This window comes from Scophthalmus maximus, chromosome 16 (genome assembly GCF_022379125.1).
Source record: "Scophthalmus maximus strain ysfricsl-2021 chromosome 16, ASM2237912v1, whole genome shotgun sequence".
NCBI classification, from domain to species: Eukaryota; Metazoa; Chordata; class Actinopteri; order Pleuronectiformes; family Scophthalmidae; genus Scophthalmus; species Scophthalmus maximus.
Window position 1 is genome coordinate 19,353,208 of NC_061530.1, and position 24,090 is coordinate 19,377,297.

The 24,090-nt window shown below is 44.7% G+C and overlaps 1 protein-coding gene and 1 long non-coding RNA gene across 5 annotated transcripts in view; one reads left to right on the top strand and one right to left on the bottom strand.

Annotated features, from left to right (window-relative positions):
• Positions 1–16,307, bottom strand: part of skap1 (src kinase associated phosphoprotein 1) — a 31,763-nt gene extending 15,456 nt beyond the window's left edge. The window contains exons 1-6 of one of the 2 annotated variants that reach the window (XM_035612393.2): positions 16,227–16,307; positions 16,054–16,089; positions 15,154–15,586; positions 14,145–14,250; positions 13,622–13,647; positions 13,157–13,273 (exon numbers count right to left, since the gene is read on the bottom strand). In XM_035612393.2, coding sequence (XP_035468286.1) covers positions 13,157–13,273; positions 13,622–13,647; positions 14,145–14,250; positions 15,154–15,193 — 289 coding nt within the window. In that variant the 5' untranslated portion in view covers positions 15,194–15,586; positions 16,054–16,089; positions 16,227–16,307. The remainder of the gene's footprint in view (positions 1–13,156; positions 13,274–13,621; positions 13,648–14,144; positions 14,251–15,153; positions 15,587–16,053; positions 16,090–16,226) is intronic. The other variant, XM_035612394.2, reaches the window with a different exon arrangement.
• LOC118287341 lies at positions 16,096–24,062 on the top strand. Of its 3 annotated transcripts, XR_004785627.2 has the most exons (7): positions 16,096–16,337; positions 17,560–17,665; positions 18,253–18,418; positions 18,528–18,630; positions 21,564–21,640; positions 22,933–23,076; positions 23,878–24,062. It is a non-coding gene; the product is annotated as an uncharacterized LOC118287341 (long non-coding RNA). The 3 variants fall into 3 exon arrangements; XR_004785628.2 differs by lacking the exon at positions 17,560–17,665 and having other exon boundaries at positions 22,933–23,777; XR_004785626.2 differs by lacking the exon at positions 17,560–17,665.
• The last annotated feature ends 28 nt before the right edge of the window (positions 24,063–24,090 follow it).

Genomic DNA, 24,090 nt, shown 5'->3' on the forward strand with positions numbered 1-24,090 from the left:
ATAAGCTCCTGATGAAGCTGCACTTAGAATGTTCTTTATATTCCTGAGGCAACACCCACATACACACACACACACACACACACACACACACACACACACACACACACACACACACACACACACACACACACACACACACCATGAATATAAAGACTCCAACCCTGTGGATCAAATACATCCCTGCAAGGCTTTAGGAAACGGGGATCAATACATTTACAGTGCTGCTGAGCACTGCAGTCCATTCATCTGCTCACATTGCACTTTTAATGGGACTAACCTTCCTGTGGGGACTCGGAAACAACTCGCATCAATTTGCAAAAAGTCAAACTTTAAACATGAGAGGACAACGGGCACAAACCTTAAGAGCCTTAAGTTAATTAGTGCAGTCGCCGGGAAGAGGTTTTGAATATGACTGTGGCTTTTTCGTGCTCATGGGGCGAAGCTGGAATCTAACCAGGGATGTTGTTCTGGTCGTTTCAACCAGAACACCGCAGGAGAAGCCTGGCGCAGCCAGAATAATGCTGCGTTCACACCGGACGCGATGCGAATGTGCATGTTTCGCGTCGCGCTACTCGCACCAATGTCCGGGTTCTATTAGTCAAACGCTCGTTCATCGGCGGCAGCCATCTTGGTTGTTCACAAAAGTCGCTTCTCTCTGTGTGTCTTGGTATGAACCCCGCCCATTATCAGATAATTGGTTGAACCAGCGAGTTTTTTCCCAATGGAGGAGATCAAGGCCGTGAGTCTGGCAGAGAAAAATGAAATGAAAGCTCCCAGAACTCGTCTCGGTCCCCGGCTGAGGAGAAGCGGGTTTTTAACCAGCTGGTCCATGTTCCAAGTTAGTTTTGAAGTTTTCAATGTGCTGGTTTGACCCCGTTGTCTGAAGCCTTTGGTCATTAAGGGGTCAGATTGTGAAGTTGACCCCTGGGCCGTCTTCCGCCCCGGCACATCCAACGAGGAACTACCTGGTTTTCCCCATATGTCAAAAAACAAAGCTTGAGCTTCCTCCGAATTCATTAGTCAACGGGCATTAAGCAGAGGGCGAACAGGAACCGCGGCAACAATTTAAAAGACCATTTACACCCGTCAAGTGTGACACCTGGCACAGACCGCTGATGACAAGAGGGGAATGCCTCGAGTGCAGCCCCCTCAGAGGGGCCCTGTTACACTGCAGGGATAACCCAAACATGTCACCCCAAAAGCAGGGTCCTTTACTGGCTTAAACAAAGAGCTTCCAAACGTTAGAAAGACCAGAACCTCTTTCTCATTCATAAAAACGACCAACATGAAAAAGCGGCTGCAGTTGAATCTCCACTCCGAAAGTGGCTGCTTTGAGTCTGTTCTCCGTCAGAGCGACTCTGATCCGGAGGAGCAGACCAAGTTGATATTGAGCCTTTTTCGCTCTGGCTTACATTCCTGAGATCCAACTCCACCACGGTCGAGTGTGTGTGTGTGTCTGTGTGTGTCTGTGTGTGTCTGTGTGTGTGTGTGTGTGTGTCTGTGTGTGTGTGTGTGTGTGTGTGTGTGTGTGATCCGACAACCCCACGCCGCCGCAGCTCGTGGGCCTGACGGATGAGCGGGTCATTCCAGAGCCGAGCCCCGGACACCTCGCGGCACTAACACGCTCACACATCATCAGCTTCGCCTTTGTGGACGGACTGACCGGTGACACAATAAATACGGAGGTGCTCAGGACTTGTTTTGTCAGAGAGAACCCGATTCAGTACATCATAACAAACAGCGGTCATTACGCTCCTCCACCTCATCTATCCGCCAGCAGCCCGTCCATTTTCTTCTTCTTCTTCTTCTTCTCTGGGCCCTCTTCCCAGTTGTGGCCCACTTCTAATCCCCCCTCATCCGTCTGCTTCCCCCGGCTCTTCATTTATCTCCGAGGTCGAGCCCGGCTAATAGACGTGGAGGTGCAAAATCAACATGGGATCACTCTGATCTGCTTGAGTCAATAAACATTACACATTCATGCGTGTTCAACACTTTTAACGCCGACGTGACCTGACCTCACTTGACTGTCGTCCCTCGTACGAGTCCTCGAACGCAGGCGGGGGGGGGGGGGGGGCACGTTGCACAATAGTTCTTGTTTCCTCCACACGGTCGCAGCACAACCTAGACGCATCTCGCCGCTTCTAAACAAAAGCGAGAGTCTGATTGGTCCTGAGTTAACAACAATGCCTCCGTTAATGAGAATCACACACTAACACCTCTTCGGGACCAATGCAATTTTATAAGTGGATATTCAGAGGTAATGTTATTTGAAAAAGTGTAATTTAGCGCGTTGGGAAACTAAAAAAAAACAGCAACCATCACGGTGTTTGAGTTTTGAGTTTGAGTAGAAGGCACAAGAGAGACACATTAATGCATCTAATTAAGGCCTCATCAGAACCGCAGACAGACGGCACTCTTTCATAAAAAATGTAATGTAAATTGCCGTATCAATTATTCAGGGCAATGCCACGACTTCATTTTCATCCCTTTCGCGTTTTAATTAGCACCCATCCACAGCTTTGGTATTGACATTAATTTGATGGCAATTTATTGATATTTCAGCATAACCTATTTAAGCCCCGAGCGCAATTACCAACAAAAGAGAAGGCAGACGGATGCGACGCGCAGGAGTCGCATCCCCGCGTTTCGTAAATCAAGGTGAGGAGTTTGCTGCGGGGCGGCGCTAACTGAATCTAACGGCTCTCAGTGGTGATCAGCGAGTTACTCCCCCCCCATCCCATTTCCAAATGGACGGAGATAATCAATAGAAATTGACCCGAAATATGTATTTAATTGATCCTGACGAAGGAGCGTTTCCATAAGCGAGGCTGACCTGTGTGCCGGCGAGAGCTCCGTCCTGGTGTCGTCCTGAACTTGCTTTAAACTCGGGTGTGTGTGTGTGTGTGTGTGTGTGTTGGGGGGGCACACACACACACACACACACACACACACACACACACACACACACACACACACACACACACACACACACACACACACACACACACACACACACACACACACACACACACACACACACACACACACACACACACACAACAATGCATCTGAGCTGGCAGCAGTTTGCCACAGCCGCCATCTCTCATTTGGTTATTCACACTCTCTCAGCGTGGCGTTATGAGCTCAGCAGTTGATCCTGCAAGAAAACGGCTGATTTATGTGAGCATGACCAGAGGGAGTTAATGTATTCTCTCATTAAAATCCACTTTAGTTAGGCTGAAAGTCAATCAAAGGCTGGGCGGAGAGTGAATCAAACTGAAGGGGAAATGGCTGGGTGGGAGGACTAATACGTTGCATTAGATCTAACGGTGGTTCGTAATGCAGCCGGGGATGTTGTGAAAACACAGAAACCACTCTGGGGACGGTGAGCGGTGCAGATGAGGGGGGGAACGGTTAGAAAGGAAAGTGAGTTTATTATCTTTTTTCCTTCAGACGGTATGAAGGGGAAGGAGGGGGGTGGGGGGCGGCTCAGCAGGGGGAACGTTCACTTTTCAGAGTCTGACGCGTTATTGTGTCTCCAGCTACTGAAGCACTTGAGTTCTTTTAATGGGAGGAGCAGGGATAAAGTGTCCCAGTGGAAAAGGTCTTGCTGTATTTATGATGTTTCGCCAAAAAATGTTGTCGAATAAAAGTGGAAAGAAATGGAAATAAAAAAATCAACTGATAATATTTTTGGCCTTGCCCTGTCACTATTTTGAAACACATTATTTGTATTTATATTCCTCATTCTTTTATAGTTTTGCTGGTCTTACATTTTTACATTTCTTATTTAGTGTGTTGTGTGACTGAACTTCCTAGTTTGGGATCAATAAAGTACATCTATCTATCTGTCTGTCTGTCTATCTGCTGTATTTTAAGTTTTCATGTGACGTCTAATGTTGGATGTAGTGATTTAGTATCTATTCCCTTCTTTAATAGTGTATGTTATGCTACAATGTATGCTACATTGAAAATGTTTTGCGATGTTGAGAAATCGTGTGCTGTTGAGTTTTATTGTCACGTGTTCAGCTTTTACGCTGTCTCGTCTCATTTAAGATGTGATGTGCAATATGTTTGCTTCAGAGCTGCAACAACTATTTGGATTATTGATTAATCAGTTTTTTCCTCAATTAAACTTTTGGCCTACAAAGTGTCATAATACAGAGGGAAAATGTCCGTCACGAGTTGGATTCAAATGGCAAAGATATTAAATACCAATATAATGAAGACAAGAAAAGAAAATTGACAATATAGAAACTGAAATCTAGGTATGTTTGCATAAAAAAAAAAGACTGATTTAGCAAAACAATTTCTCCATCAACTTCTTATCTCTTCAGATTTTTTAAATCAAACTGTCAAAGGTCAGAGGATGAAAAGAGACACTTTAATGCATCTTGAGTAAGAACAGAATGAGAGATGTTTACAACACACTGCCCACACTGTGTTGACGATGAGGTAAAAGAAAGAATCTGTAGGGACTGTTAATGGGATTAATAAATCTATTTCAGGAGCGTGTAGAGAAGGTGACCCCCCAGTCGCAGCACAGGTTTGAAATCAAAAATGAGCAAGTTATCATATGTTTTCTTTCTCCTCTGGTTAGTCCTTGAGCACGGGGCCTTTCACGCTGCGTCCTATTGCATTGAATGCAGCATGGGGGGGGGGGCAGGACCTGACCTCGGCGTGAACTCTGCTGATGAGGTGAAACAGAAGGCAGAAAGAGGCTCCCCCGGCCCTGAGGGTGGGGGGGCGAGGGGAGGAATGCTGCCGATTCTACAGAGCGAGCGAGAGAGACCGCAATCCTCTTCGATACTGTCCTTGATTAGGAGAAAGGATTCACTCAGTGCACCTTCACCCACCCGGCGCTCAATCTGTGCGCAGGCCGAAGCCAAATTGATGCATTTTTCCTCATTACAGCAGAGAGGAGGGGGTTCGCGTCCCTCCAGCGAGGGAGGCCGACAGGAGGAGGAGGAGGAGGAGAGACTGAGCGGCACTGGGGTTAAGGGCAGAACGTCTTCCCTGCCCTCCTCCGCTCCTTCCCCTGATTTGATTAGGACTTCAGTCATCGATACATGAACCGTGTTCAGAGGCTCCTAATGCACGTGTTTAAAAACCTACCAAAACATGCAGTGCACTACATCAGGCTGCAACGCTGATGTTTAATGGGAGCAGATATTTATGCAGGAGTGATTAGGTTTATTTTTTGGGGATCGAGGATGTCAATCAGGTTAAACAGACAAATGTCTTGGCTTGAGATAAAAGCTTTTTCGACTGAGTGACGCCTTCGTAAAAGCTCCAACGTGCACTGGTTGTTTTGTTTTAATGATTTGGATTCTGGAAAAGAGAAGAAAAAAAAAAAATCAATGAGATTGCAACTAGATGCCAAGACGAGATATCTCGTGTTTCTCTCCTTTATTGTCCGACGTTGTCTCTTACACGTGAAGCAATTTGGACGAGAGATAAAAACGCGCGCGACTCTTTAACGCAAGGAAAAGATATCGAGTCATTCTCGGGGCTCCGTGTTTTTTTTCCCGCCATGCTCCCGCGTGCGGAACATCGCAGGTCGAGCCGCTGTGAAGACACTAAGGGGCTAAATTTACTACGTGACATCAGCTTCCCCCTGGGCAGCTATAAGCCGCGTCGGCAGCGACCCTGAATTTCCCTTTTTCTAGATTTACTACCACTATTCAAATGCTTAACTGCAGATACAATGATCCTCTAATCGCTGGGGACGGTTTTCAGTTTGCTTCACTGACAGCGACGGGAAAATATATATATATATATATGTAACAAAATGAGGAAGAAAAAAAAAGAATTAAATATAAACACAACAAAGAACAGAAAAAACCCCACAGATGTACGAATGTAATAAATACCAACATCGGAGGAGTTGGGCCCCACGGGAGAGTCGGCGTATCTGTGATAAAAATATATAACAGAGTCGACGTCAGAGCCCGCAGGGGGAAAAAATCAAACACACTCGCCCTCGGAATATACAGTTATTGCAACTTTAAAACGCTCCTGTTATTTCCACTAAAAATGCTTCAAATATCCTTCCAGCGATAACGGTAAGTAAATATGTTCGTGCCTGACCGTGGTTTCTGAGCAATATCTCAAGCCCGTCACCTTTATATGTATAATCGCTCTTATTTTATAGTCACTTCTGTTACATACTATGCCAATAAACAATTACGTGATGCGTTTATTCATCGACTACTTTCATAAATCAGCGGCGCGTCTGTGGGCAACAGGTGTGAGCGGCAAAAATTATTCTGACGATGCAAAACAAAGTCAAAAGAATCAGTGTCTGGTGTAAATCTGAGGATTTGGGTTTTTCTTCAAATAAGAATATTTCATTAAATTATTTTCACTGGATCAATTTATAGATGTTTTTAAAATCTTTTTGGATTAATATGACTCAAAACAAGGAATTAGTTCAAATTTTTAAATCAGAAAAAGATGATTATTGATTCAGACAAGTTTTTTTTAATATTGCTACCATGAAATTTACCCTTTTTTAAATTTCATTCTGAACACGATTACTGTGATATATGTGTTATATATTTCTAGCATGTTTCCCTTTTGTCATTCATGAACAAATATGGGTGATAAGAGAATAATTACTTGTTTTTTCTGAAGAAATAACAAAATGTTTTGTCTTTTACTTTGTTTCCTCTTTTTCTTACAGAAACAATACTTCATTTTTACAATTTTTAAATAGCTGCAATGAAATACGTACATAATATTTATGATATAATTCAATAGTATATTGTAAGAATATGACTATATATTTTATATGTATTCTATATAATTTATATTATTTAAGATTTAATTAAAATAATTGTGAAAAATATGGTTTCTCTTAATATTCAACATTTCAAAAATTATTTTCTAACTTTTTTTTAATCTTGTCCTTTTTATTTGTTTGAAAATAAATAAATAAACCGGAAACAAAGGCAAAAGTGATTTGCAGGGTGTCATTCAGAGGGAAGTGGTAAATCGTCCTCTTTGACAGTAACTGCTGCAGAAATCAGTCAAAACTGATCCTTTTTTTTTACAATATACAAATGAACCCATGTAAAAGTAATATAACATAAAACGGCCCATCTTTTAACAAATGTATTTTTCTCCCAATAGTTACGTTTTTACGACACAGAAACCACAACTACAATAAAATAAAACAAAACGACCGCAGCAACTAAATGAAAAAACTATAAATTTTATAGACATTTTGTGAAATGTCGTCACCTTCACTGTGATCACTTGAAGGGAACAGATCATTGTGAAGTTAATTATCTAAAAGGCATAATTGGTTTCTTTAAATCAAACTGACTGTGAACAATAAAAACCCTGATCCACTCACGTCTGATTCTATTTCTGTGAGACAACGTAACTCACAGTTAGAGGCCAGAATAGATCAATGGTAAAAAAATAAATAAAAAAAGAGATTCCATTGTAACCATTCAATCCTCACACAGCACATATAAGCCCACGACAGCTACTGTCCCACTTGACACACACACACACACACACACACACACACACACACACACACACACACACACACACACACACACACACACACACACACACACACACACACACGCACGCACGCACGCACACACACACACACACACACACGCACACACACACACACACACACACACGCGCACACACACACACACACACACACACACACTTCTGATCCTGGTGTAGAGAGTGAGTGACGCGTCTTCGACATCCCAGAATAACTCCACCGGGGGAATGTTAATGACCTTAAAGTGCTACATTACAGCAACAATTAAACAGAGGGATCCCCGGGGGGCATTGGAAGCCGTCGTGTCACTGTCTGTTTACAGGCCAACACATCTCTCCCATCGCCATTTATTCTCCCTAAGAAATCAGCGGGGCCACCTGGGCTCCGGCATCGAAACTTCATTCATCTCCAGAAATGGATTCCAGCGCAGGGGCAAAATCAAATTCTCATTTGCAAGGCAGGGGGAGAGAGAGAGGGAGAGAGGGAGAGAGGGAAGGAGGGAGGGGAGGGAGTGCAGGAGGTACCTGGGAACGCTCACCTCTGGGTGAACCCGCCGCATCTGATAGTTTTGCTATTTGTCTGTGACATTGACAGCTCGGGGGGAGATTAGGAGCCACCCTGCCCCGGCTTCCCACTTTGCATTCTGCCTTATGTGCCTCTTTTACAGATGGACTGCCGCACATTTCGCCTCCGCCGTGTTTTCCCTGGGTTTTTCCGACGCGGCGCTAGACACACCAGAGGCAAACGGAGGCAATGTAATTATATGCAACGACAATAAAACAAAAGCAAAATGAGGTGGAGAGCGGCGTCGGAGAGAGCCTCGCACAACCAAGAAAAAACTACACAGTGTGGCTTTTTTTTCTTCTCTTTTCGTGGGGAGCGAGGCCCAGAGATGAGAGTGATGGATGCCCTTCGGTTAAATACGTCCAAATCCCCCCTTCAAGCCGCTCTCTTCTTGCCAGGCAGTGTGAGCAAGCGTGTGTGTGTGTGTGTGTGTGCTAGAGAGAGAGAGTGTACAAGATTAATAGTGTAAACAGCGAGGGAGAGAGAGAGGGAGAGAAAGGCAGCCAGGAGAGAGAGAGAGAGAGGGAGAGAGGGAGAGAAAGAAAAGACTATCAGCATCTGCAGCAGCACAGTAGCCCTCGGGGGAATAGTGTGAACTTTTGAACCCTGATGGCGAAGCAGTCGCAGCGATGCACAGAGTCTGCTCCTGCCTCGTAATGTGACTGTGAGTGTGTGTGTGTGTGTGTGTTTCTGGAAAAGCAACAGAGGGAGGAGAGGAAAGGAGAGTGAAGGAGAACGAGGAGGAGTGGGGAGTTGGGGGGGTGGGTCATTAACGTGTTCCTCGCTTCCTCGCAAACGAGCAGCCGCTATGCAAATGTCACGAAATCCATACGCCGGTGAACGCGGTGAACAAATGAATCTCCGGGGCAGATATTGTGACGGGTACAGATACAGTAGACGGCGTGTCGGCGAGTCCGGGGGGGGGGGGGGGGGGGGGGGGGGGCTTGGGGCATAGCTTTCCTGACGGATGAGCATCGCCGTGAGATGGGAAGGGGGCCGATCACAGACAGGTCACAGGTTGGCCACGCAAGAGGGTCAAAAGGTCAAAAATTCTGTACGTGGGGGAGACGGCACCATCACCCAATAACCTGCGAGGAGGTGAACGCCCCCCAATCCTGTCCAGGTGCTGCATTCAAATCTGCAGTTTGTTTAACAATGTTCAAACATTTTCATCTTTACTCTCGTTCCTTTCCAGTCATTTGCTCTTCTCCCCCCATGAACTTCCTCCTCCTCCTCCTCTTCCTCTTCCTCCTCCTCCTCCGTGACTCAATCTGACGAGGGCCAGTTGGCACCGAGACCACTGCTGATTAACCCCCTAATGGAGCATCGATCCGTCAGCTGGCATTGTTTTTCCTGTGTGTCGCCGGCCAAGAGGCCGAGGCGTGCACGCTCAGAAAACACTTCGCCTCAAATAGCTTTTTCGAGCCTCGGCCAAAATGACCAAAAAAAAGAAGTCATTTAATATTCTGTTTTTCCAGCACCGTGTAATAATGTTGTTACTGCGCAGTGGCACTTCGTATTCAAATGAGGAAAAGGCAACAGCTCGACATAACTTCAGATTGGTTATCCTGCTGCCAGTAATTGGTTTAGGAAATTGGGCCCCGACGCAGTAATCGCTGACCGGAGTTTCACGTTTCTGCATTTTTATTTTTTTTTAAGTCCAACACACCCACACACACCTGCCTCTACAGGGAAAAAAACATTAGTCAACTTATTCATAAAAAAAACAAAATATAACAAAAAAGCACCCTAGTTTCTACATGGTCTATATTTCAAGGATATTCAGCATTTTTTTTTTTTTTTGGTCTAACGAGAAAGTAAATTGAAAATCTTGGACTGTTCGTTTTGATTGAGAAAATGATCAGTGTGTCAAATTAAATCATCTCCAAGACATGAATAAGAATATTCACAGTAAACAATTACACTTTGTGAGATGATGTAATTCAAAAAGGTCCCTGAATAACACGAGCAGGTAAACTAGTGGAGAAAATGAAGTGAGCCTGAGCGAAAACAGGCTACAAAGAGTCCAACGATCTCCCAGAAGGAGAAGAGACATTTCAAAAGCGCCATCTTTTTTTTTTCTTTCTTCTGCACGCCTCCTGAAACAAAAGCTCTTCCTGCAGGCGCTCTGTCATCGCCGCAGTTTCCCGGCAAACACCCCCGAGCGCCCAGCGGCACTCCCCCAATCAAAGGAAAACAAACAGGCCATTTCGACTTCGTAAACTTGACCTGCGAACAGCGTGACAGGACTAAAAGCCCCACATCTCCCCGGCTGTCTCCTGGGGTCTGCTCTGAAGTGTGTGTGTGTGTGTGTGTTGGTGTGTGTGTGTCTGTGTCTGTGTGTGTGTGTGAGAGAGATTCTGTTCGCCAGAGGGAGGGAAGTTTTATTCTGTGCACATATTTGTTTATGCGTGCAAAATGCACAGGAATGGCATTAGAGTGTGTGTGTGTGTGTGTGTGTGTGTGTGTGTGTGTGTGTTTGTGTGTGTGAGCCCCGAAAAGATGAAGAGAGAGGGAGCGAGGGAGGTGGAGGTTGCTGAAGGGGGCAGACGAGGCTGGGGTTCAGGCTGCAGGCGCGGCCAGGTCACCGGTGCGGTCGGCGGGTGAAACTCAGTTCACATTACCATGCAGACACCCGGGCTAACAATGGAGGCTCCATCTGTTCCTGTCAGCGATTACAAATCTGGTGTCACCCAGTCCGCTGAAGACAACGGGCCACCGCATCTAATCAAGCGGCGCGCAGGCTCCTCCCGCGCGTAAGAGAAAAAAAAAAGGCAACCATCGACTTCACACTCACTCACTCTCTGGTTAGGGAGCGGAGAGCAGCAGCGAAAGGCAGCCAGTCGATTACCGCGGATAATACATCCTCACAGAGTCACGACGTCTCTTTTGTGTACAGTACGGCTCGGAAAAAAACACTACAATTAAACTCAAAAAACCCTCAATTTTCTTTTCCTTATCAAACGTTGTTCTTTACCTCACAAAGTTTGTATTTATTTTCACAATAATCGGCTGCTTTTTGCGTAACAAGGAATAAAAGAATATTTTTTTAAATCGTCCATCCTCCTAACATGTCACTGATTTCATTAAGTGGTCACGCCATTATTTTCCACAAACACTCCCCTCTTCCCCTCGAAACACACACACACAAACACACACCCCCCGCCCGGCAGAAGAGTGTGAGCCATTTCTTTTCAACTGGCAGTGAACAGAGAACGAACTCTGAACTCCCCGTGCCCTTTGAGTGAGGACACAGGTCATTCACTGCGCTAACATGGCGGCAGTCCCAAAGCAATAAAAAAAAAAAAAACAGCGCCGTGAGAAGTGTAATTTTTTTTCTAGCAGAATCAAATGTTATGATTATTGATCCAAAGACAATGTGGTGTGTTGTGTTTTTTTCCGTGTCAAGAGCCACCGGGTTGGTGATGATAATAAAAGCGGTATGCAAATGAAAGAGGAAGAAGATTCTCGCGCTGCCGCATAATTGGCTATTGCTCACAGTTAACATCGACAACAGTGCGACGCCGCGTTCCGAGCGTAAACAACCATCGTGTTGCCAGTAACAGACGGCGGAGTTTGTAGTTTGCCGTGTTATCATTGTTACCTTAAGGGGGAATTTAAAAAAAAAAGCATTTTATTGTTTGATTTTGTTTGTTTGTTTCCCCCCTGAGGAAAAATCTCGCCTTTATCATGTTCTCGCACTCCGTTGTTCCCGCCATCTGCCGCCATTTGTTTACCCTGTTTTTCCCAGAGTTGTGCGCAGAGAGAGTAGGCGGCAGTTACTCTTCTGCGGGCCGAGGACGGAAGAGTTCATTAAAAGCCATTTCCAAATAAGGGGATCATTTTTTGACTACATCCAGCTGGCATTAACTACCGGAATCACAAAGTGATTGCGGCCGGGGAAATTCCACACGATTCCAGCTCTCGGTACCTCGGGAGACAGGAGCTTAAAAAGAAGTGTGCGGTGTAAAGATTGGCACCTGAGGCGCTCGAGTCTGTAATGCCCACCTGCAGCATGTCACGTCGACGGCTATTAGCCGGCGCAGAGATTCAGAAATACACACACACACACACACACACAATAAAAAGCCTGAATGGGAGAGAGGGCAAGTCCGAGAAAGGAAGATAGAGAGAAAGATTGATAAAGGGAGAGAGGGATGGAACCCACATGGCCCCTCAGGTACAGTGTTGTATTTCAAACCCGGTTGTGAAAGAATAGAGGGGCTCGGGGTCAATCAATCACTGCATTAGCCTGCAGCTACAAAGCCTCCTCCCTGTGTGGGCTGCCTCCGTGCCTACCACAGTCCGACCAGGCAGCTCAAGGATGCAGACCATGGAGCAGTAAGGATCCGCCACTGGAGGGAGCTCTAGGTCACCGTTCGGGGAAACCACCAGCACCCCTTTCCTCCAGAGTCAGGCCAGACTACCTGCACACTGGCTGGGAGGGAGGGAGTAGGAGGAGGAGTCAATGATGTCACCGGAGTAGGGCGGCGAAGAGGTAAGAGGGCCAGAGGACGAGGGGAGATTTCACAGATGTGGTGTAGTTTCTGAAATTAACAGGGCGAGTGGCGCCTCGCCCCTTCCTGTGGCAAAGGTGTAGGTGTGTCGGCGAGGACGTGAAGGATGGCGTGTGACGAAGCTGCACTTGTTTAGCTCTCTTGTGGGAAAACTGCATTGTCTCCTGTGACACCGACTCCTCCTTTTTACCTTTTCCTTTGTTGAATTCCTCGCACGCTGTCGCCATTCAGCGGAAACACGTGTTCACAAAGATAACGTAGACGCGTACGAGCAATTACCAGGGTTAACTTTCAACTGAACGGTGTGAGCTGAATAATACATATAATCTGGGCCAATGTCTGCAGTTCAAATTCAAAATGATGATCTTTTTCTTTCCCCCCAATTAATGTTGTGAAGAAAAAGCCCATTAGCGCTGCTTTGCTGCGCAGATACTTAACATTTGAGCGGAGACCTCTGCACTGCGCAAATAGCTTCACATCACATCACACACACACAAAAACAAACAGGGAATCAGAATTAGGACTGTTATAGTGAACTCACACTCTGGGCCTCCGTCGTCCTGATAGTCGGAGGTTACCGAGGCGTCGTCTGACGGGCCAGAGCGACCCAGACTGGAGCTGCGGTTGTCATCAGAACCCTCTTCTTCCCTGAAGTCCGCTGTGTGTGTGTACATGTGTGTGAGTGTGGAAATGTGTATGTGTGCATGTGTAAACCAGAGAGAGAGACAAAGCAAATGTGAGCAAGTATTTGAACACATATTAAAGGACTAAACTTTCAGTAGTGCAAGATAAAAGTGTGTGCACTTTATTCTATTAGTGTATGTACTCTGCACACACACACACGCACGCACACACACACACACACACACACATATATATAAATATGTGTGTGTATATGTATATATATATATATACATATATATAAATATATATATATATATATATACGTAGTGTCGTCAGTGTCGATATAGTACTGTGAATGAGATTCAGCGGACGTGTTACTTACGTGGGAAGGGGAATTCCTGAGGGTTCCTGTAAAAGAAAAAGATCAAGCCTTAATCAAAATCAGTTTTCTGTGCCTTAACTTTTCACACAGCTTAGCACCGGTTTTTCTTCTTAAACATTCAGTAATAGTTTCCTGCACAGAAGACCACAAAACCCACAAGTCGTGGAGCGCAGGCAACACCAGAGGAGGTAGTTTTGTTTCCGGAGTAAGCTACTGACACTTCACACAAGAGCTGCAGTTCTTCTCTGGGGGGTTTGTGGACTGTTCGTCACAACCCCATTGAGATTAGGAGCAAGTTATTCTGATCAGAAAAGATTCCTCTATGAGACCTTTTTAAAAAACTTTTAACAGCTAGAAATAAGTCTTAAACGAGGCCCTTCCAATGTGATTTAGCAAACTGTGTTTAAAGCAATTACAGCAACAATTAAAAAAAAGAGTCTTGTGTTGCATTAAAAGCAAAAAGTTAAGATAATGGTGTAATGGAAATTACACTGTAGCAAGAAAAAGCAGTTTGCAGCTTTACCTCACATGGACGACCCTGAAGTTGTTCAGCAAGACTTTCCGCGTCTCTTGGGCATTTTCGCCGAGCTCCTCGTTTTCGAGGATCTCCGACACGAACAGCTCACAGTCTGAGGAAAAACAGAAAACATTGTCAGAGTGGCATTGCGTGTTGTGTTTTGCTTCCCGACACGCAAATATGCGATCGAGTTGAGAGACGGACACATTATTTGTTCGGATTAAATATCAGAATTTTGTATAACAAATGACACTGTCGTCTTCGCCAGGTCTCATGGTAAAAACATATCATGACCTGGGACGACAAAATAAAAGAGTGTGAACTGCTGTGTGTCTTTGTCATTTATCTTTGAAACCGAGATATTTATCCTCATTGGAGATGACCATCACATTATTTGTACATGTATTTCCAGTTAATCCACGACGCGTGTTTTTGGATTTGATCCTGGTTCCTCACTCACAGGTCTCAGGTATTCTCTTGTTGTCTTACTGACTTTTAAGTCTGAGTAACATGCTGCCAGTCGTGTCTTTATGATAATGTGTAGGCAAAATAAGCTGGTCCACATCTGATTCAATGTGCTCTACACAAATGTAGCTGGCAAATGCAAATGGTCCCAATCCAGAGGACGTGTTTTTGTGGCCTGGCGCAACATGCAAATGTCGCAGAGACCAACGGTGCCACAGTGCTGGCAAAGTTTATCACAAGGGTTAAAGATATATGATGTCTTTTTATGTCCCAGTGTTTGGTGTTGTTTGCTCAACTTGAAGTAACATTTGCATGAGAATATTATTAGCACGAGAATACATGATAAAACCAATAAAAAGAAAGACAGTAATCGTTTAGGTCACAAACTGTAGAATCAGAAAATATCATGTGCACATTTTAGATTTACTTTTGTTGTGATAAGCATTTTCAGCCACACTACATTTCACTCTGTAATTGTAGGATTTAAAGATAGAAAATTCACCTGTTTAAAACATTGTAAGCATGAGGACAATAAAAATAAAGGCATTACCATCCAAAAGTCTCCGAATGTCGTGCGGGATTGTCCCCATCACTTGACTTTTCACCTTTTCTTCCCCTTCACACTTTGCTTTTGACACCACGAGGCAGCCTATGCATACCCAGCCTCCGTCGTACTCTTACAGCTCCAGTAACAGGAACCAAAGCCTGGCATGCACATGCACACACACACACACACACACACACACAACCACAACCAAAGCATCCAGTCACCTGTGTTTCTTTTTGTGCTCTGAAACCTAACTTCCGTGCATGCACTTCGAAATTTGCACGAAACAGGGTGGAGCAGGTGCACGGATGACAACTTCCTCTGCACTTTGGTTTCTCTCCGAGTTGACTGTCTGACATGATAACAATGCCACAGTGCTAGCCTGAGTGGAGGGGCCCTGATACTGTACACTGGCCCCTTTTAAGCAGCACTGGAGCTAAGAAAAATATAGATAAGGAAAAGTCTGTTTAGGCAAAAACACACATTTATTTAGGACCCATAAATAAAAGCCATAGAGGGATTTCTTTAGCCCCAAAAATTGGAAATTGCATTGTTTAGTCTGTGCCAATAAGTGCAGTAAACTACAGAATAACACTTTTTTTTACAGTAATGCCCCTGTTTTGTAGTGGGGAAAAAATCAACCTGTGGGTTTTTTTTATTCTAAAAAAACTGAATGTTCACAGCAATTTATTCCCCAAATACTGATACAGACCAAAGGTAAGACAACTAATTAGTGTTTTATTTCCTGAAAAAATCTTCTTGGTTTTGTTGGCTTGATCATTATCTTGAGGTCATTTCTTTTTTTCTTTTTTCTTACCAACCTTTTTGTTTGATATCCCTGCATCACTGGCTAATAACCAACATGGCCGCCGCCACCACCACCTGGCTCAGACTCAGACTCACCTGTGCCCGTTACCTTCCAAAATGGAGTCGCTCGCCCTGTTGGAGGGAGAGGGAGAGGGAGCTGTTAGCTAACACATCAATTGTATCTTAGAGTCTTGAACGTCCAGTGAATCTCCTCCACTTCCTGTTTCATATGGTTTTAAGAGTGTCTGGGGGGAAACAGCTCTTCTTACCTGAACCCGTCGACTGTTGTGGAGAGACGCCGTTAATTAGCTAGCTTGTTTAGCTAACTCGTCCCTGAACGCACCCGACGTCCCTCATCTACCAACATTTTTTTTTCCCGAGTAAGTTCACATATTCAGCACATGACGTTGAACTGAAGGTGTAAAGAAGATCTTTAAAAGCGGGTTTATTAAACGTAGATAACAACGTTTTTTTCACCGAGGAGTTTTGTACGTGTGCTATGTTCAAGTACCTCTATTCCCCCTCTCTGTGAATTAAGTTGTAAAATCGTAAATCACAGTTCAAGCGATGTGTTTACAACGACGGTAGAATTTTTCTCATTTTAAATGTTTTGTCTTTGTTGTACTCGGGCTATTGTCTTTTTCGCGACATTAAAAAAATAATGTTGGGTTATTTTATTTTCATTTTACACCGGCTTCGATGGTTGTTACTCCACGTTTGTGTTGGCGCTGCGTTCAAGTGCTCACCATGTCCCTCGGTTTAATGAGGTTGGAAATCGTAAATCCGAGCTCAGCCAACAACAACGGTCGAAATTGGTTTTTAAATTGGTTTTCTTTTATTGCAATGGGGCTATGATTTCACAGACTTTAACAAGGAAGTTAACAACGTTGTTTTTAAAAAAGTTTTTATTTTCGTATTACACTGGCTACATTTTTACTCGACGTTTGAACAGGCGTTGCGTTCAAGTACTCACAATCTCCCACTCATTTAATGACGTTGTATAATGGTAAATATGAATTGTATTCATGGGTTGTATTTCATAAAACGGATATTTATACAACGTACGTAGAAATTATATTAAAAACTTTTTATTTAATTTATGTTTCACTAGTTAGATGTTCCCACGTGTTTTTTGCAGATGTTGCCTTCAGGTGCTCGCAATTTCCATAAGCTGTGAAATTGTAAATCTAAGTTGTAGTGCATTTTAAGTGATAATTCACTGGAAATATTAACATAATTGGAGCATGTTATGCCGAAATCCAGAGATATAAATCCGCCTCGTGTTTAAAGATAAGAAAAATAAATATCAGCTGGGGTGTAATTGATGTTTCAGCGGGGCCATACAACAATAAACAACACGCGGCTCAATTACTCAGTCAGATTTTCAAATGGTTAAACATTATCTTCGCCCCCCTAAATAGCGCATCTTGTCAAATTAGGTATGAGAAATTCTCACTTTCACTGTTTTAAATTGAAGTATTCACCACTTTGATGGGTCTGTGATTGAAGCTGAGAAACTAATTAGGGTGTTTTTTTATTAATTTTTTTGACAACACATGAATGCAGCATCACTAAATTGGTCCCTCTCACCATATCTGACAGGGGCACTGATGGATGGTTTATATTACCAGCAGAGGGGGAACAGCAGTGGCTTGGACTGAGCTGCAGCTCTTAATAAACACAGCTGACACGTGCAGAAGAGACAGCGGTAGAGGAAGTAATACTAATAGAAAGTAGTGGTGGGCCTCTCGATCGCCTTATTGATCCTGTATCACAGAAACACGACAGGGGAGAGTCATCAAATGACCGAAGCTCAATCAGGCCCCGCTCACATCGACAGAATACACTGGATATCAATCAAGGCCGTGTTGGACTTATCTTGAATTTGTCTTCCAACGTTGAAATATGCGATGTGTGACCAAGCTCACGGGATAATAATTTCATATTCCAGGCAACATTACACAGGCTAACAGGCCTTAGAGTGTTTTTCATCAGAAATGTGTCCTTTTGCAACATATTGAATCATATATAAATTGTGATAAAATAAAAGGCTGTTTGCATTAATTATTTCAATTTTGTTCAGTTTGTCCAGAGTTTAAAAAAAAGAAGTTGCAATGATCTAAAATTGTGTGATTCATCACGTCTTGTTAAAAAAAAAAAGATCCTGCTGTTTATGACTTCATCTCATTTTTATTTTCATTGTCGATTAATCTGCAAGAAAAAAATTCTAGATTAATCATTTGGTGTCTGAAATGTCTGTAAATGTTGATAATGTCTTTTTTGTCTGACCAACAGTGAGACGTAACGTAGGACAGAGAAAAGCAGCAAATGGATCCACGATGGCGGAACCGTGATATACTTGATGAAACCATAAATTGATTATCAGAATCGTTGCAGCTCCTTTGCGTTTTCGATCATTAAATCAAACTCCATTTCCCCCCACCCAGCGTGTGAACAGCAGGTATTGGCAGCGGTTTCCTCTAAGCGCATCATCAGATCTTAATAATTCTCAGTGTTTCACGTTGATGACATGTCACGTGACGGTGTCCTTCCCTGTCACTTGTCCCCAGGACGCCGCGGGGTCAGGGCGAGTTGAATCCCACGTCGGTGTTTGCCCCCACGCTGACCTGGCGCCTGACTGGCCTCCCAGCGAAAAAAGAAGCCCCTGTGAAGGTAAGAGGAACTGGGGGTCCCCTCCCCTGGAAAAGAGGTTCCCTCCCCTTGACAGCTCCACAGAGCCCAAGCCACCTGCCTGCTGGGCCGGCCCCATATGAAAAGGGAAGCCCTTTGTAATCCGACGGGGATTACACCACCCAACAATGCGCTGCTGAAAGAGCGACAAAAGCCCTGTATCAAACGCCGCCGAGGGGGAGCAAGGCTATGATCTCCCACTACTACCAACACTGACTCCTCCGCCACCTTCTCATCTCCCCAAGAGGCTGCACCCCCCCCCCCCCCCCCCTCCTCCTCCTCCCTTTAGCATTCGCTGCCTCTGTCCTCCTTCTGCCCTCTCATCTCTAGGATCTGGCCTTTTATCAGCGCATTCCTTTTCATTTGCATTGCGGTGTGGGGAGGGACAGCGGGTCTCTCTGATCTGCCAGGGGAGAGAGTCGGGAGGATCCTCGGGGCATGAAGGGTGTGTGTTTTGTGTGTATCCTGTCCTGCAAACACACACACACACACACACACACACACAGCACATTGCACATTGCATTCTGAAGATAGGGCAGTCCAGAGGGACACAGATACCGAAGCACCCCTGCCTGTCTTTCAGGCTCTTTTTTACCTTTTGTTTCAGAAAAGGAAGTGGTGCGTTGGAGGGGGCATGTTTTTTTGGGGGGTGGAGTTTCGAAACTATTTTTTTTTTCTTTTTTTTCTAAACCCTTCACATGAATCACTGTGTAAGAATACGTGTCACCTTTTATGTCAGGTCGCTGCTCGAAACGTGGCCCTAATCTAAAACATGTCACAGCACATTCGCAAAAGGTGTTTGGCCCCGATTCTTAAGGGTCTGTCGTAAATGTTTGTGTTGCTCGAGGAGATAAAAAGAGCTAGGTTTACTTTTCGGATTTCCTGTGAATCACTGTATTCTCAAACCACCCACTGCTCAAACATACATCAGTGTGAAAGGGAGGGAGGTGGCGTGGGGGGGGGCCCTTTGGCGGCGAAGGTAAGAAGTGATGATAGATTGAGGACACGAAAGACAGAGGAGCAAATGTGTTGCACTAAATCTACAACCTTCACTCAGCCTCACGCCGGCTGACTGACTCGAGGGGAGGGGGTTTACCTCAGCTTGTACTCAAATCAATGTTAGCCCTGAGAGCATTGAATAGAAAAATCATTCAAATTGTATTATGTTAGGATATATGAGCCGTTTCAAAATATTAATTTGGCATTATTTGAGGTGTCTGTTAAAGGGGGGGAGAGAGCAGTTACAGCGTTGCGGTGCCATCGTCGACTCGACTGACTGATTGCGTCGCCTCTATTACACGTGATGTATGAATGTGTGAGCGGGACCTATTTTTCATTACCAAGACATTGTCCCTCGGGGCAGTTGTTATAGAAGAAACTATGAATTATCCGCCCCTGAAACAACTGGCCCTTGTCAGGAGTCGAGGAGAGGAGAAGGGAAGAAGCACTATGGGAGAGTGGTGGGATTGAGCGACTGGACGGAAGCCAGAAGAATGTGTCTGCCTGAGCTTGTGCCGCTGCTCGCTGCTGCCTCTCCCTCTGTCCAGTTAATTGGAATACAAAGCAGAGCGGGGTCGATGAGAGAGCGGCGGTGAGGAGGAGGATGGAGGCGGATGATGGTGGTGGAGGGGGTTCGCTGTCTGTCTCCAGCAACACTCAACCTTCACTGCTCGCTGGGAATTGACTGGGGGAGCCAGCAAGCGAGACCGACACACTGTCACTGGTAAAATGAACTGTCACCTTGCATTTCTCAACCTCCTGGCAGCGTCGAATTGGTCCGCTTTGAACCATGTGACGTGACACTGATTGAGTTCTGCCCCCCCTCCTGGGCGTCCACAGGGAAGGAGCCGGTTTTAATTTCAAGTGTACAGCCTCCATGCAAAGTATCCCAGGCTGATGGGGGGGGGGGCTCATCATCGTCGAGGCGGCGAGCTTCCGCTTCAGACCCCGCATCTTTATAAAACCAAAACCTTTCACGGCCGCTCTATTCTTCCTCACCACCCCTCATTATTTCGCTTGTGCTGCTTCGTTACTCTGCCTCTCAGCTGGTCTTGTTTTTCTTGCGGCGTATAGTCATGGCGGCCCTGACAGGACCACGCGCGGGAGGAGGAAAACTATTAGGGGTAGCCGTTTGGATCCTGGAGGCAATCCCAGGGAGTATTAAGACGTTAACCCTGGCCAAGTCACTTGTCTTTCTCGGTTACGGTGCTGATGGAGTGGGGAAAGGATGCAGGGGACCCAGGAGGCTGGAGGCTGGGGGGGGGGGGCTTCAGGTCGGCTGCCACTTCCAGATCCGGTAGAGCCAGACTCGGTGGGGGGATGGTTGTCAGAAATTTCCCAGGCTGAGCGTAAAAGAGCCTCAGTGGCGTAACAAAGGAGGAAGAGAGTGTTTCACAACACGGCAGCGTTTTTTTCTTATAAAAGCTCGGCACAATAACGATAGACGAATCGTGGAAATTAAATGAAAAGAATTAATTTGCAATTATTCAAGTCTGTCTTAGAAGCAATAGTAAGGTGACCAACCATTGTGTGTAATGATTCGTCCTGATCTTTTCATAATGAACTTCAAACGACAAATAATAAGGAGAAGTCGGAGAAAATCTACATTTCTTGTTGTGTGCAAAAACCTATTTTTCACCACAGCTTTTGAGCCAGAAAAGATTTTACCTTCGGACAACAGCCACTTACACCTCCGACTGCTGAAGCTCCATTTTAACTTCAGATAAACTTTGGAGTATGGTCTGGATTAGTATAAAACATGAGGTTAACATTCACATTTCGTTTAATCTCAGACGCATTGTCACCTCGTTACAGGCCCAGTGTTTAGGATTTAACGGGATAGATTGGCACAAATGGAATATAATATTCATAATGACGTTTTCAGTTGTGTAAAATCATTTTCTGTTTCCTGGCAGGTTTCTACAGTAAATCAGAACACCGGCTGCAAAGAGCGTCTTTTGTGATTTACCCGAAGGCCACCGTAGTTTCTCAGGTCAGAGGCTGCTAATCTGCAATTGTGATATGTAAGAAGTACTTAAAAAGTAATAGTTTTCGGTAAAATGATTAATAATAGACGTGTGTTTTACCATTAAACCAGATGATGTTGAGCACCTTGAATAATGACATACATTCATGGGGGTTTTGGCATCTAGAACACGTTCTACTTTGTTTGTTTCTTTCTAGTCTTTATATGTAAATTGTTTGGCTGGAAGTTGTGATTATTCTCATCATCGATTCATCTGAAGATCTTTCTTTCTTTTTTCACCCCCTAGAATTAGACCAATAAATTGAAAAAGGAGGGGGGGGGGATCTCCTCTTATAGTGGAAAGGCCCTTTAATAATTTCCCACATCCAAAGATAACGTCCTCAAATATCTTGTTGTGTTCAACTAACAGTCCAAATCGCAAGGATATTCAGAAATACGACAAAGAAAAGAAACAAATCTTCGCATTTAGGAAGCTGAAACCAGCAAACGTTTGGCATTTTTGCATGAAAATGACTTCAATCATCAAAAATTGCTGCTGATTAATTTCCTGTCACCTGACTAATCAATTCGTCGACTAATCGTTGCAGCTCTAACGAACCCGTCCTCTTTCTGTCGGATTCAAGTTCCCAGTTTTGATTTTGCAAAAAAATGATCCTGAAAACTGAAAAAACAATGATGGAAATCCGACTTTATTGTTTCGTCTTTGACAAAGTCTGATTATATTTAAAAAAATAAAACAGCATGTTGTCAATGTCTCAATGACACATCAGCAGATGCTCCGTTTACCTGTGATCCTCGCGATCACACTGTAGTTTGTATACTGTACATACGATGGGCAGATGGCGTTAAATCTAAATACTGTGAGATACGTTTTGATATCTGCCGTTTTTTTTTTTTTTTTAAATGGCTCCGTGGCATCTCTTTAGATGTCCGACCCCCCGGTCATCCCATGAATACTGTATCTAGTTCTCCTTTGAAGCACCGGGACCCTGCGGAGTGACATGCGACAGAGGAACTGGTCGAAAACCAAAGGAAGTGAGCCTCGGCAATAGACTTGTAAAAGAGCCTGCAACAACTGCAACCAGCATGGGGTACAAACAGCACCGGGTTGACCTCAAACAAAGTGCAGGGGGGGCGGGGGTAAAGATGTGTTAGATATGTGAGGTAGAGAAGAGGTGGGCTGCTGTATCTATTAATAGTCCTCATGTTTGTGCCAAGATTTTCCTCCTCGTCCTTTTTTTGTTCATTAACCGTTTATTTCCGTCCCTCTCCTCCTCTCCTTGCCCTACATTCTGCAGCCGACAGGAGAGAAGGGGGCTGCGCTGATGCGAAGGTGAAAGACACGCCCCTCCTCCTCCTCAAGCTGAACATCTGTCTCCGCGGCGTTGGCTGCAGCACCGACTCTGACACCTCCAGATGGAGAGCCCGCTGGGAGCGCTGAGGTATTGCCCACAGAGATGGCAGGGATCACACCTCTGGAATGAAGTCCCACACTTGTTTTCTGCACGTCCCCTTTTCTTTGTTGTTGTTGAATCTGTCACGATTCACCATAGCGATTGTTGCCGCCCCAACCCCACCTCGTCCTCGTCCTTGGCCTTGTGGCTCATCTGAAGAGTAAAGAAATGTATGACAACGGGGAAAAAAAACTTCTCAGCCCTTTTTCTAATTTACAGTAATGGGCCGTATGGTATTTCAACTGTAACCTCTGCTCGTGGAACTGTATTAATTTTTAATATAGTAGTGAGAGCACTGCACACAGATATATATAGATATATATATAGTCCAATGGTTGCTGATTTCCATTTGGTAGAAACATGTTTTCCAGTTTTAAAGTTCGCACCACACTTCCTCTAAATGGCCTTTAACACTTATTACTCTAAATATTTAAAAGAAATAGCAATACCTGCGAAAAGACCTCTTCTTCCAGCCGCTCTGGTGTCTTGACAGATTGACTCTGCATTCATTTTGTGTGCCTGAACTCTGCATGAACCTCAGCTTTAGGAAAAAGGACACCCAACAGGCCGGTGCTGCTGGGGCAGAAACTCGTGTGTGTGTGTGCAAACTTAACACCCAGGGCAAATATTGAAACTGCTGCTGCCCCGTCAGCATCGGGGGCCAGGGTCCAGCAAACGTTTGGCTAAAGGTGAAGCTCGGATGAGCACTAAGAGGTTGAATCAACTCATCTCCTCTTGTTTTTAAATAGGAAGGGAAATAATGTGGCTGTCTTATTTTTTTTTTTTCAGATAAAAATCGTGTAAAGTACAGATGGATTTCTGCGGCGACGCGTGTCAACTGTATCCGAGCAGAATTTGGGTAACAAAATCCAGGGTGAGACCTGGCTCCCCGCAGTTTGTTGTCATGTTTAGAGCCCCTGGAGGTATTTGGAGGTGAAAAGGTCACTGGGAACCACCCCATGTGTTGTGAAAGATTCCTCTTGTCACATTATGCAAGGGGGA